This window comes from Nylanderia fulva, unplaced genomic scaffold (genome assembly GCF_048542155.1).
Source record: "Nylanderia fulva isolate GAGA-0341 unplaced genomic scaffold, ASM4854215v1 Scaffold38, whole genome shotgun sequence".
In the NCBI taxonomy this organism is placed as follows: domain Eukaryota; kingdom Metazoa; phylum Arthropoda; class Insecta; order Hymenoptera; family Formicidae; genus Nylanderia; species Nylanderia fulva.
Genome location: NW_028190455.1, coordinates 1,129,060 through 1,144,262, shown reverse-complemented (window position 1 = coordinate 1,144,262; position 15,203 = coordinate 1,129,060). Strand labels below are relative to the sequence as shown.

The 15,203-nt window shown below is 36.1% G+C and overlaps 2 protein-coding genes across 2 annotated transcripts in view; one reads left to right on the top strand and one right to left on the bottom strand.

The window, feature by feature from the left end:
* The window catches only part of mad2 (mitotic arrest deficient 2), an 80,771-nt gene that overhangs the window by 51,530 nt on the left and 14,038 nt on the right, over window positions 1-15,203 (bottom strand). The gene's annotated exons all lie outside the window — the stretch shown is intronic.
* LOC146722042 (uncharacterized) lies at window positions 13,021-15,190 on the top strand. The gene is made up of 2 exons (XM_085485615.1): window positions 13,021-14,240; window positions 14,344-15,190. The coding sequence occupies exons 1-2, from the start codon at window positions 13,169-13,171 to the stop codon at window positions 14,892-14,894; spliced, it is 1,623 nt and encodes a 540-aa protein (XP_085341741.1). The 5' UTR covers window positions 13,021-13,168; the 3' UTR covers window positions 14,895-15,190.

Below are 15,203 nucleotides of genomic sequence, written 5' to 3'. Positions count from 1 at the left end.
CTTTCTTCCAACTGATATTTCATCTAAGGCGCGCCTCTCTAACCCATAAATTATCATAATAATATGTAAACCTCACATTTTTCAACCAAACGTTTTAGAAATCTACGATATTACGAATATAAATAGTTTTTTATTAAGCAATTGTTAAATTGCTTAATTTATAAAAACATAATTCGCAGCAACTAAAAGACGCGAGTGAGTTTCTGCCATTTTTAATACGTCTCAACCCTACTGTTGTCACATTTCTCGCTTAAAAAAAAAAACCATTCTATCAAGAGGAAATTTGAAACGACGACGATGGCATTCTTTTCCGACAAAGTTATCGGAAGCCTTGCGTACAACTTGGAGCATTAACGTGCGGGCCGTGAAATTATGCCGTGTCGCACATCATCCGTAACGATACGGACGTTCGCATAATCGAGAAGCAGAGTATTCCCGCAGTCGGTCCCCGTCGACGAGAGTCACCCACGCCTCTCCGAATGGACGGACGCACCCGGCAGCGCGTAAAGCAAAGCCAGTTCGGATGCAAATCTTCGTCCGTTTTGCATTTTGTCATCCGGCCCGACCCGACCGAGAATCAACCCGCCGTCCGGTGCAAGAGAGCGTTACAGCACGATTACGCAGTGACGCTCAAGTGATGCTCGTCGTGTGCGATTCGTGAGATTATTCCGGTCGACGTTACCATTAGTCCGCGAAGCTGCATTAACCAGTGACTAACTGAGGAACACGAATTCTCATTTATCTTTTATGTGTGACTAAATATTCGAGGATTATTACGGAGATTATATTACTCCAGAAATAAAGTAATCGTCAGAGTATGTGTGTGTGGGTGTGGTGTGTGTGTGTGTGTAACCCAGTGAACTTTTCACCGGGTTTCTGAGATATTGGTCGATATATTTTACCATAATTTATGTAATTATATGGATTAATGGCATAAATGCAAAATTGACAATAGATTTGCCTCTTTAAGCGGAATATATTCGTAATGGCTGTGAATATTTACTAAAGAGCAAATAGTGCATCTGATGCAATAAATCGCGTTGCTCCAGTTTGTGAAACTATTATAATCAACGTTATCATTATTTACGAAATTAACTAATATCTAATAACGGAGACACATGAATTCCCATCTGACCAAGAAATATCAGAAAATAAACAGAAGCTATTATTAACGAATATCGCTAATGTAATCCAATAAACTTTGACGACCTAGTTTATGGAATTATTTTAGTCGTAGTTGCAATTTATGTTATCTATAAAACACATCCATTTATATCTCCATGCACATTGATAAATAAATCAAAATTACTAATGATTATATTATGCAAACATATTGATATAATTCATTCTTTCAAGTTAAATCAGTGATGCTTGAGAAAATGCAAACATTATTTTAATTGCGTGAACTTGTTTTAATTGTAGATAAATTTGAAATCGATTTTATAGAGATATAATTTGTTTTGTTAAATTAAAGATTAAAATAAAGAGTATATATATTTTTTATTTCTAAAGTTTCCATGAACTCCGAACTGTCATGTGATTCTAAAAAAGCTTTTGACATTTCGCACGTGAGAAAAATTTTTGTGACGTCTCTATAATTCGACTTTATCACTCGTCACGAGAGACGATTTCTCGCGGAAGTTCGCGTGCAACGGCAAACATATTGCAAGTAATGGTGCGCGGAGTGTCGGTCCGACCGGATAATCACGCAGCATGAAAATTAAATAACACAAAGCCGGCAACGCAGAGCAAATTCGTGGAGCACTTCGATGTACGAAGTACGGAGCGACCGGCCACAATCGGGCAATCGACCCCGTACGAACACATAAAACGCGCCGAATGCGCGATGTAAATCTGGGTTCATTTTACATTACGTCACCAGCCAGAGAGAGGCGAGACCGCTCGTAAATGCCACGGATAGTGTAACATCGGTCATTATGTGAGCAATGACGCTCTCACATGTTTGCCGACTTTTACGAGCGCGCGGAAAATCCTTCTACACGCGTACGTTATTTTTTATGTACATGCGCGTAAATTACACAGCTAATAAATTAAAAATTATAAGTTAAGTAGCAGTTATACATAATTTAAATACAATGTTTTATTTTCACGGTTTTTTTATATATTAGTATATTTTGCACGTGTAAGTTGAATTATATGAATATAGGTATATAGGCGTACGCAAATTCCAAAATACTACAATCAATTGGATCTTGTGTGCCTTGATAAATTTCAAATCGAATATTTTATAAGTGGTCTCCATGGTATTCGTGAGATACACAGAGAACAGATATGCCTTTTTGAATTTGCACGCGTTATCGGAGCATACCCGATACTCTAAATAATAGCGTATCATGACTGTTGATTATTCGAACAACGACAATGCTGTTTCAAAAGCGAAAAAATGTAACTGTGACAATTTATAGTTTGACACATGTCAAAGTGTTATTTTTATATATGTATACATATATTGTGAGATTTGTTGCAATTAAATAATTTCGGAGTCTTTGGTCTACGTTACAGGTCACGAGCAATACCAAAGACAATAATATTATGAATTAATAAGCATATTATTATAATATTATTATAATAAATATAATGTAATTATTATATTATTATTATAATAAATCTCTATCTTCTAATTTTCTAATTTTACTTTGACACGTGTCAAATGCGGATACGCCAAATTATGAACTGTCAGTCTCACTCTCGCTGATTTGGAACAGCATTGCTATTTTCCGAATAATCGACACTCATGATGCGCGAATATTCAGGGATGAATGCACGCATGTCAGTTATTCCTCGCTATGAGTACAAATACACGTGAAAAGACATATCTGTGACCGTGTATATCAAAAGAACATGATTCCTCTGTGCAATCGGGGGAGTAAAACAGAACAGATTGTAAAATAAAAAAAGAAGGAAAGGAAAAACAAATAATGAAAATTAGCAAACTGGAGCAACGCAACTGAGAAAAATATCGTGCTCCATGGAAACGCGTCTGTGTATTAACCGAACGAGCGTAATCGAAAAACGCCGGGCCACGCTGTGCGCGAAAACATCCCGATACAGATAAATATTTATCCGACGGTACATTCATCATACAGCGTAGCGTTGCGCACGCATTCCGGCAAATTGCTCGCCTGATGCACTTCACTTAGCAAAACCGTCAAAGGGTTGGTACATACAACAATGCACAACCGCCGCCGCCGCTGCATGGCCCGAATATGGACAGTAACGGCGGCAGGAGAGCGATGATGGATCCGGTCGCGGAACAAAAGGAATGAATTAAAGCGGCCGCGCGCGCGTGTATGATGGAAGGTCACCAAATTAAAATGTATGAAGGGAGAAATATCACTCAACGGTAAATACCGCACGACGGAATTAACAGTATCCGTCGTTTAACAAACTTTGATCGTCAAACCAAGCGTAACTGAATATCGAGAGGCTTCGAAATTTTGTGGCTCTCGAATGCTTGTATGATTTTTCAAGGACAAAAATCCAGATCGATGTGCACGCGTGCGAGAGATATAGTTTATTTCTTTTCAATTTTTAACTAGCGCATTTTTTGTTGTCAAAATTCTGTAATGAATAATCGAGCAAGTTTAAGAAAAATATTTAAAAAATTTATAAATAATGTACTAAGATAAAAAATAGAAAGAAAAATCTCTTAATATCTATCTTTGATTGAAAAATGGAAAAAGACGCAAATATGTAATCTTACGTGCATACATAATGCAATAAATTAACAAGAAAAACATAATCCTTGGCGAAACATGCTGAAGATTTTAAGGCAAATGAGGGAAATGTTACTGCATGTTACGGTATAATAACACACTCGATGTTGAATCTCGATAATGTACATGGCAAACATTCGCTAACAATTAATAATACATCCGCGAACACTAATCGCGAGAGTTACACATAATATAGGGGAGAGTTATACATAAACCACAAATCTCCCCTTACGCAGTAATCGCAATACTAATGCAGCCCGCATGAAGCTTAGGCTATTAAATCTGTATCAACTGTTCCGCAAAGCCCTATTTCTAGTTTAGTTTCAAGCTTTGATAGACTTTCGTAACCTCGTGGACGATGCGCTCGATGGAATGCTTTGTATTTCAAGAAATTCTCTCACAAATTTGAAAGTATATATATTTAAAAAAGAAAATAAAACAAAATTAAAAATTCTTAGACTTTTTTATAATTTTGAAAATATATAGATTACTTATATTTTTTCATAAGTTGTAAAAAAAACGAGACAAATGAGAGGCAATAGCGTTTTTCAAATGATTATACTGTTACACAAAACAGAATTTCCTACTTGTCTCGATAAATCTTACAAACACGTTCCATCGCTTTAACATACATCATCCTCATCGCTGTGATCATAATTCGCCGTAACTTTATCCTGATAAATCTGGGTTTAATCTGACATTTCGTGAGATTGAATATCCATTCTATTTGGATATTGATATTATTCCTCGGAGAGAGAGAGAGAGAGAGAGAGAGAGAGAGAGAGAGGAGATATTATTCCGCGACAGGAATAGATATCGTTCCATTGACCATATGGTCATTGGAACATCCCCAGACGACACTAGAATTATCTGACATATCTAGCCAAGAAACACTCGCATTTCTCGATGATGAAGTAGAAGTATCTTTGGTGAATATAATTTCGAGTAATGATAATAACTGATTCATGAATAAACGAGAGAATAGAAAATAAATGATGATCCATAAATTAATTTGAGGATAATCGTTACGCGATATAATATAACATAACGTCACTTAAAACTTTCGTATTTTTAATTGCCCGTTCGTTGACGAAAATACGTGGGAAATTTAGACACGTGTGAGTTTAATCAATGGATCGCGGTGCGCGCTTGCGGTATTTAAGCCGCGCCTATATCTCGCGAATGGTTGCATCGATAACGCAACACCACGTTCAAATTTGTAATCTGCACTAATGCGATCGCCTTTTCAATTCGGCCACTCTATCGTGGAAATCTTACGTCGACCTAATAATGATACCCGAGACGATATCTCGCTCGGGAGGCAACTTGAATCCATAGCTTTACGGCTTTCATTAAAGGCAGCCGAGGCGAAATAAGGGCGCATGTCTTTAGGGTTGAATGGATCGAAGGGTGGTGGATCTCGATGAGATGAAACAAACGTATATACGTGCGGTGTAGGATTTCTCGTTGGCTAGCTGGACCGGGCTACGTAATGTTTACACGAACGGCTGACCAACCGACGCGCTGCTTTCGCTAGGCAATGAATTCGCATTACGGTGGCGCCCGACGCATTAAACTATAACGACCGCCAGGACATTCGGTAGACCGGATATCCACCCTAAGCGACAGACTACGAGCGCGTATCGCGCGAGCGAGTGACGACTTCGCGAGCGCTAACAGCCATCCCCTCGGTATTGCCATTGTATTGCGCGTCGTAATGGCCGCTCTTAAAACGTCACCGGCTGAATGGCCGGCAATAAGACATCCCGGATGGATCATCTAAACGATGATCATATACGACCATCTGAAATAAACGCCGAGTCTCGTCTCGCATTCAGCTAGGGAAATTGTTTAGTTGTTAATTTGTACTACAAAAACTCGTCGTATATCTAGGCGGAGAGAATTTTCTCCTATTAGAATTTACCCTGAAAATCATGGTAATCGTGGAACAATATGGTACGATTTATCTCAATAAAAAATATTAATATGTACATAATAAAATTAATCAATGTATTTTATATCTTATTCTATTGTACTAGTTAAGTAGATATTAATATTCCTTATTGGGGTAAAAATATTTAACCAGAGAAACTCTTACAAAATTCTTCCAGTGCCATATTGTTCCATGATTTTCAGGGTAAATTCTATTTCCTCTTATAAGAGAAAATTCTCTCTATATAGATATGATCGTTAATCAAATACATAAAAAATAGAAATCATTGGTCTCAATCCCAATTCGCAAATGCAGGGCAAGTATAAAACAGAGAAAACAAATTAGATAAAGTGGCATTTTACATATGTTAACTTCCTCAAACTGACGTGTTGTCATACTAATTCAATTCATTTCTCACTGTTCATTCTTAAATGTATTTTTGATGTCGCGGACTAATGCACATGCATAAAAGTTAAAAATATCGTCGCAAACGGATATCGGACGTGCACGAACAGGAATCGTAAAAATACGAAACGGATATGTCTAAATCGACCTTAATTCGTTAAAACAATAATTTTCAAGAAAGAAACTTACAAGAATCAAACATCTACGCACTTTCATGCTACAACTCAAAAAGAAATACCAACTCGTCACACATCTAACTCCCAAAATAATAATTAAGTACTGCATATTAATATATAATATGGTTTGAATGGAGTATAAAATGTGCGAGTAAAGTATAAAATGTTGGAGCATTTTTCTGAAATATTCGGAAATAATCTGGGAACGAAGTTAATAGAGTCATTCGTGGTATTAAAAAATGTCTGAAATACGGGCACGCGCGGAAGTACTTCCGTTCTTTGGGTGGCGCGATTCTACCGAGACAATAGCCTTCCTCACTCCTTTCCGCCCTCTTTATGTAGCACCAACAAAAGACCCTCGATACGCGACTCTCGTGCGCTCTCACAATGCTTCGTCGTGACATCCGTAGTCTCCATACGCTCTCGAGGGTACACGTTGGAAGAACACATTTTACAAAAAAAAAGGTAGAAAAAAAGAGAAAGAAAAGAAGAAGGCTAGCAGACGATAATTAATAATTTTTGCCCGTTTTTTTGCAGCAAAGGCGTTTTATATTATCTCGTGTGATCTTTTCTCGGATTAAATCAAACTCGATAGATATTCCCTGCAGAACAAAAAAAACCCGCCAAAAAATCGTAAAGAGAGCACGCTCTCGCCAACTCAAATCGTTCGACGCGATCTAAACGAGATTTGCAGCTCCACTTTTCAATTTTGCCCTACCTGAAGGAGCCTTTTCACAGATTCTGCGAGATAGAAGCGACCGGAGTAGGTAGATAGGTAAGTAGGTAGATATGATAGGAAGATAGCAGGATTTCGCTTCGCGAGAACGAAGGAGAGGCACTCGGGGGATAGTATATCGCGAAGGGAAAGCCAAGGTGGCGAAATCGCGTTGCGAGGAGCAGAAACGCGATCGTGTACGGGGCGAGTACGTGGCGAGGAAGCGCAATTTTCAGGAACACATCTCTCGGCGTCGTCTCCGAGACGGAGAGGCCGCGCCGCCAGTTGACGAATTCACCCCGTGAGAGGACCCAGCCGAGGCCACGGTCGGTCGAGCCCCGGTCGAGGAAATAGGGAGGATAGTATAGTATAGTGGGCTCGGTCGGTCCCGGTAATACGATAGAGAGTTAGGTAGCCGGCTACGTTATACCTTGGCAAGCCCATTATATCGCTCTGGGAATCCTTTGGGAAATAGTCTATGGCGTAGCCGGCCCGGGCCTCGATCAACCGTGAAATGTAGTCCGATACGTATTACCGGTGCGGACGATCAGGGAGGAGAGGGTTACAGCCCGATACGTTTCGCCAGAGCATCTGGTGTGTGCGTGTGTGTGTGTGTGTGTGTGTGTGTGTGTGTGTACGACATCGTACCGTTACCTTTCGCCAAACGGGAGAGAATTACTATGAGCCTACTGCGCGCTCAGGATTCCGCCTTCGCCGGAATTGCGGCAATTTCTCTCTCGTTCGGCCTGCGCCCGTGTAGTTTGTCGTTGCTCGAACACGCGACACGGTAACATATTAACCCGCCGACTACGGCTGGTTAGACGGTACTCCCGTAACGCTACGACGCCCTCAATCGGACCCCGGTAATAAATAAACGTCGATTAAGGACGTCATAATCGAAGGTAATCCAGCTGTGAAATTAATTTCCTAAATTTTCGCCAGCTTCGATTCTGTCTTGCAAAATTTATCGTGGAATATTCGATAGAAATTCAAGAAAGTCTAGGGTATATGATTATATTCAATATCCCTGAAAAGATATCAAAGATTTTAAATAAATGAGAGTTTGTCAGGTAGAGCTTTATTTGCTTCTAAAGAATGTTTAGCCATATCGATTTATGTAAGTTATTGAATTTTTGAATGCACATTGTAAGTACACGATATCATTCTATTTTTCATAGCTTCACTTTCGTGCCGAATAAAAAAAAAAGAAGTAACCTCGTTACGAATGGAAAAAAGAAGCAATATCGCAGCGAATAAAAAAATAACGTTTTATATTCGAAAAATCGTTTCGTTAATTCCGGCAATCGATTACATACAAGCAGACGAATATCGACTATAGAAGAAAACGACCGCATCGCTACGTTTCGTCCGGCCTCCGACAATAGAACTTTGATAAAAATGGCGCGAATGAGTGTTGGACAATATTTGATTAGATTTTACAAACAAACGCACTCGGACGAACGTTCGACATACATGTGTAACGAATTTACATCGCGCCCCGACGCGATTGCCTCTTTTATTCATTCGAGAGAGCGGGCGCTTGCACCCTCCTCTGTCCTCAGCCCACCCTCGTCCGCAAAACGATCATGAATTCAATGGTTTCCGATAACAACGAGAAGAGAGAGGAAGAGGTCGGATAGAGAAAATATAAAACAAAAAGAAGCGCCCGCGTAATTTACATAGGGGAGCGTTTTGTAGGTAACGCGCGCGCTTCGTCGTAGCTCGGGAAATAAATGTTTCTCCGATGCATACACATTTTTCGGGCGAAATCCTTCGCGTACGGTGTGTCTTTTGAAATCAACAGACTCGGCATGCGACTTCTTGAAGTCGTCCGTAACTTCGAACGTTGTGAATAAGACCGATATTGCGCGGCTAAAAGTAAGTTTCGCGTAGAAACATTTCTGACAATGGTGCGTCATTTATTTTTAAGCCTTACGATACATCGAATGATATTTCAACGGAACACAATTAAATTTGTTACTTTGATTTATCAAAGAAGGCAGCAGCACGAATAAAAATACCGGAGTTTACGTATCTGCTGCTAAATTAAAATAGTTGCTTCTCGACTTCGAAACTCTAACGAAAATATTTTTACCTGATTTTTAATAATAATGTTAATTTAAATCTCAATCAAATCATAAGAACAAGGAACAAAAATCATATAATTTCAGTATGCGTTGAAAATTCAATTTCTAAAGTTTCCCCAGTTTTCCGTTCAACTTTATCTTACGACTGAAGAAAGGGTTATCGTGGGTAATTCGTTCTACTGCCTTACGATACGGTAATACACCTAAACGCAGTCTTCGGCACGATTCTCCCATTCTCGTACTAAACACATGAATCCTAATGCGGTAAAGCCGGGACGCTGCACAAATTCGCGAAACGACGCTAATAGCGGTCAAGCTGACTCCAACGACACAATACCGGTATCGGTGCTATTATCCGCAAGTTTATTGAATGTTAAAGTTCTGTAGAGAGAATTCTCCATTTCGCCTGGTTAAATTTCGCCGTCATAGTACGTCGTTGCTACGTAACCGGTAATTGGCACGTCAGGACAATGCGGTGTATCAGCGAAATTCCGCGCCGCAATGTTCATTTAATCAGAAACTACAATGGTAGCCGATCGGATTCCTTGCTGCTGCGCGATCGTTTAACGAATCAAACGTCGAGGATGGATAGAACTCTCTTTTGCTCGTAGCACAAGATTGACTTGATACAATAATTCTAACTAGATAGAATGCGAATGATTAAATTGCATTTCCGCACGAAATATCGCTGTGCGAATTAATGCCGATTATTTATTTAAATTTCAACAAATCTCTGTTATGTTTCATATTTTGTAATTTGTGCGTATATAAAACATTAAACATGATTATTTTTACGATCAAATATCTCCAGATAAACTATTTTTTTTTATATGAATATAAATATTTTCAGATAAGTATATATTTTCAAGTTCTAAGATTATGTCGAGAATATACTATATCTTAATTATAAATATTAATTTCATAAACATTTTTTTATTATACATAATTTATGTAAAATATATATCTATATCTATATATAATAATTGTAATCAAACAATATATTTTTATGAGATTAATATTTACAATTAAGATATGTTCTCGTGCATCATAAAAAATATACTCATCTGAAAATATTTTTATTCCAAAAATAGTACATTTGGAAATATTTGCAAAAATAATTATGTTTAATATTTTTTATATGTGCCTCTGTTTCATGGCGCGAATAATATAATTAAAATATTTAAAGATAACAAAAAAGGGATTTGCAACGTCATTACAAGGAATGAAATTGTTGTTAAAAGCACGTATAAATGAGACTGTCTATCGTATAAGAGCCTTTTATATACGCATTGGACGAGATAGGTGCAAACGGAATGATTCACGCGAACGACAGAAATAGAACTATTTCCCCTCACGTTCTCGTTCTTCAGGGTCGGAGAAGAGCCTTGAAGAGCTCGTGGGATCAACAGTCGCTGTAGTACGAGGACGAGAAGCTCGTGTTTTCGCAAGCGCATGAATTTTTTTCGACTCAACTCCATGGAAGTCGTATAAATTACGGCACAGCGATTTTTTAGTTTTCGATTTAATCCGAACACAAAATGTATCGAAATTTCATAGAAATTTCGAATCATCAAATCGTATAGATTTTTATTATAATGGATTAATAAGAGAACATATTTTTAAAATGTAAAGCTATTTTTTTTTGCTTATTACAAGCAAAGAAAATGAAATTAATATAACGGATATTGTAAAAAAAAATTAAGAGAAAGTTTAATCTTCATTATATTTCAAGATCCACAGAAGCGATATTTGTTTCATACCAGACACTTAATGGAGGACTATTTTCTTTTCTTGCTCGCACTCAAGATATGGATAAGTTTTCTTCGTTCGCCGAGGACGTGACACTCGCCCGCTTCTAGCGCATCTAGCGGCACTGTCAAGGTAAATAATCTATTTCTATAAGCCACTTGATAGACATTTTATCATAAAAAATATTTTAGAATATGACCTCGATTTTAAAAATTATTCCATTTTCTTTAACAGTCAATTTTGAACATTATTAAATTAAAAAAATTTTGTTTATAGCAAAACTCAATTAAAAAATTCAATTAGAAATAATAGAAATTCTTTGATAAATTAAAAAATAATTATTTCTCTTTTCTCTTTTACAATAAAACAAATTAATCAATAATTTCTTATTATTTTATTAAAATTTTTCTCTCCTAAAAAATAAATTGTCTTTAATTTGTCTGATAATTAAGCGAGTATTTATATTTGCAATTTCATGAAACAAAACTGTTAGTTTTATCACAATTTAGAATCATTGTCAAAATTTATTCTACAGGCTCCATTACGTCGCTTAAACTTAACGGTCCATAAATATTTTACAGTCGTATAGGATTTATATTTAACATAAAATTAACGCGGAAAACGAAAATAAACAAAAATGTCAATGGACCAGCGCGTGCCAACGATAAATGAATATCCTTTGCGACGCGGCGAAATAACGCTCGCGCAACTGCCATGGATTCGCGTGAGCAATTACGAAATATTTAACGATTATCCCGTAGCGTAAATCCGGCGTTAGACGTCCGTCCGGATGCATTTATCTAGATAATTCAACGCGCGAGAACGACGGAACGAAAAGAGAGCTAACCATCGATCTTCCCTGGCGGTTTTTCTGCTTGCAGCTTGCACATCGGGACATTCATCGTGTTTTGTTTTGTTGTAGCCTCACCCACTCATCCCCTATCCCCGTACAGGTTCCTGCATCCGCGACTTCGCCCTCTCAGCGTTCCTTTCGGGCTCTTCTCCTCCTCCCATCGTCGTGTCATCACTATCCGCCGATCTTTCGCGTAGTCATCTCGAGGACTCGTCGCCGTTCGCCCTCCGCCACTCGCCCTCCGTTTCATCCCCTTATACCAGCATTCACCCCCCCTCCGTCATCCCTCTCGTCCACGCGACATCGACTCACCCCGAGACGACGACGCCGACCATCGAGAGCCATCATCGTTTCTCAAAGGTCAGTTTCAATGTAACTTTATTACGCCTTTATTGTGACCCTTAACAGTGTTTGCTGTTATCTAAATAAAATTTATATAGATGATCATCTAGATGATTTGGCGTCATCTTATGCTTATATAGATAATAAAAATATGTATTATCTATATCTGTATCTTACAAGGGACATGTCACAACTGTCCGGAACCGATTTGATTCTCCTTGAAATATGTTGTTAAATACACAAATCTAAAAGACACGTATTTTTTTATACGTGCGCAATTTGAGTTTTAAGGGGTGAAACACCCCTTTTAAGAATAACGGTATTTTTCTTTAGGATCAAATATCTGCTAAACTATAAGAGATATAAAGAAAAAACGTACAACAAATTTTAATGGCTTGAAGAGTACTTTAAAGTTATATGAACAAAAATTTTTTTTTTTTTTTTTTTTTTTTAAAAAACCCTCACCACCTAATTTTTTTTTTCAAAATTAAAAATTTTGTTTTACCTAATTTAAAGCTTATTTTTTTCCAAATTCAACCATGTGTAATAAAGTTATGTTACGAAATATCATTTTCGAAAATTAATTATAAACGCTCCCGTATATACGCTCATCCGTGCTATGTGCGTAAGTAATTACCGTCGAACAATAAAATATATAAAAAATGTTTTTGTATAATTCTTATTTATGTTTTCTATGTATTTATAACTGCGTATTGTGTATATTTAGATTTAAAAAAAAATTTTTAAATATAATTAATAAGAATTTTTTAAATATACCCCCTGCTTTCTTATTATTTCTTTAATATTTAATTTCTTCTATAAAAATTAAAAACAATTATATTTTATAATAAAATTATTTTTTAATTGAATCTTGCGAATACCAATGTCGCAATATTTGGCATAAACAAATTTTATATCTTACGTTAAATGAATCATAAGATAAGATTATGTGTACGTGTTCCAGATAAGTTATAATTTTTACAATAAAATCTTTAATACGTTAAAATAAATAATAAAATAAGATTATGTGATGACGTATTTCTGATAAGTTAATATAAATTGTTCATGTAGCAGCATAATTCTCACAGTCGGTGTAGTCTTTTCGTTGTAATAATATCTGTGTAAACTGTTCTTTTATTGCAATAGAAAGCAAAATATAACATCTTTGAATATGATTATCAATCCGCTTAACGTTGTTAGACTTTTATTGGTGTCAATAAATTCAATATATTTAACAGAAACGCCAGTAACTGAAGCAGAAGTGGAATTAAAGGAAAACATTAAAAAAATATTACTGGATAGCGTTTTTCATTATAATGGGGTGGAAGTAACGGAAGAAATATATCTCGATTATGAAGAACCTTATAAATTACATAGTTTTGAAATAATTGAAGATGACGAAGAAGCATGGCATGAAGATAGTTTAAATTCTCATCCTCATTGTTCAAATGATGATACAAATTTTGATAGTTCTTATAAAAGACGAGCTGTTGAGTATTGGCGATTTCGGGACACTGATGAAAACAGTAATGACAGAAAAAGGAATCGTCCTCTAAGAGTAGTACAAAATAAATTTAGAAGAGTTTCATCTGAACGTCAGTTAAGGCGATGGGAAGAACAAATACAATCAGGTGGAAGTCGTACAGAAAAATTATCTTACATCTCCAAATTTACACATGATAAATTTACTGCAGCTGTCGAATCAGGATTCATGGTTCATGATATTGATTTAAAAAGATGGGCTTTACAAGCTCAAGAAGAAATAGGAAATTTAAATCCTATATTTAAAGCATCTCACAGTTGGATAGCAAGATTTAAGAAGTCTCACCGAATTGTTTCAAGAAAAGTTACGAAGTTTGTCACTAGAAGAACATTAGAAGATTCTGCTGATTTGCAAAAATCAGCTGATGATTTTCTGGAAACAGTAAAACCTCTTATTGAACAGTTTGGATCTGAAAATATTTACAATTCAGATCAAAGTGGTTTCCAATTGGAACTTCACTCTGGAAGATCATTGTCTAACCAGGGAGAAAAGAAAGTAGAACGTGTCGTGCAATCCATATCATCAACAACCCATTCATATACGATACAACCAATAATATCCTGTAATGGCAATTTGTTGTCCCCTTTATTTATTGTATTAAAAGAAGCTAATGGTAAATTTGGACCAAGAGTACAAGAAAATTTATTTAAAGCAGAAAATGTTATTGTAAAAGCATCGAAATCTGGTAAAATGACATCAGGTATTTTCCTTTTATAATTACTTTTTTTAACAACCTTATTTTATTTAACAATTTAATAAGAGTCATAAAAAAACTATTAAATTAACATTTATATTTTGTACAGATCATTTTAAAATGTGGTTAGAAGAAGCTTATTTCGCAAACATTGGTCCTAATAGCGTTCTTCTTATCGATTCATGGACTGGACATTGCCCCAATATGATTTCGGATTTAACACCTCCTGGAACACATATTACTACTATGATAATACCGAAAGGAACTACAGGGAAAATACAACCATTAGATGTTTATGGATTCAGAATTTGGAAAAATTTTGCTAAAAGATTTTCAGATGCGGTTTTACTGTTGGAAAGTAATATAAACTTACATGAACGAAATAATATAATAAAATTGCAATCTTTGATACATAATCAATTGTCATCCCCACGATATCAAAACTTATTTAAATATTCGTGGTTTAAAAGTGGTTATACGAATGAAAGACCAGACGAATTCGAAAATCCAGTACACTTTAGTTTAGACGAAACTTTAACAAAATGTGATATCGAAGGTTGCAATAATATAGCTGTAGTAAGATGTTCTTGGTGCAAGAAGTCATTATGTTTGAAACATTTTTTTGTCGAATATCATTATTGTAATGTGTATAATGAGTGAATAATATAAAATGCAAATACATTTTTAAAAAAATCTAAATATACACAATACACAGTTATAAATACATAGAAAACATAAATAAGAATTATACAAAAACATTTTTTATATATTTTATTGTTCGACGGTAATTACTTACGCACATAGCACGGATGAGCGTATATACGGGAGCGTTTATAATTAATTTTCGAAAATGATATTTCGTAACATAACTTTATTACACATGGTTGAATTTGGAAAAAAATAAGCTTTAAATTAGGTAAAACAAAATTTTTAATTTTGAAAAAAAAAATTAGGTGGTGAGGGTTTTTT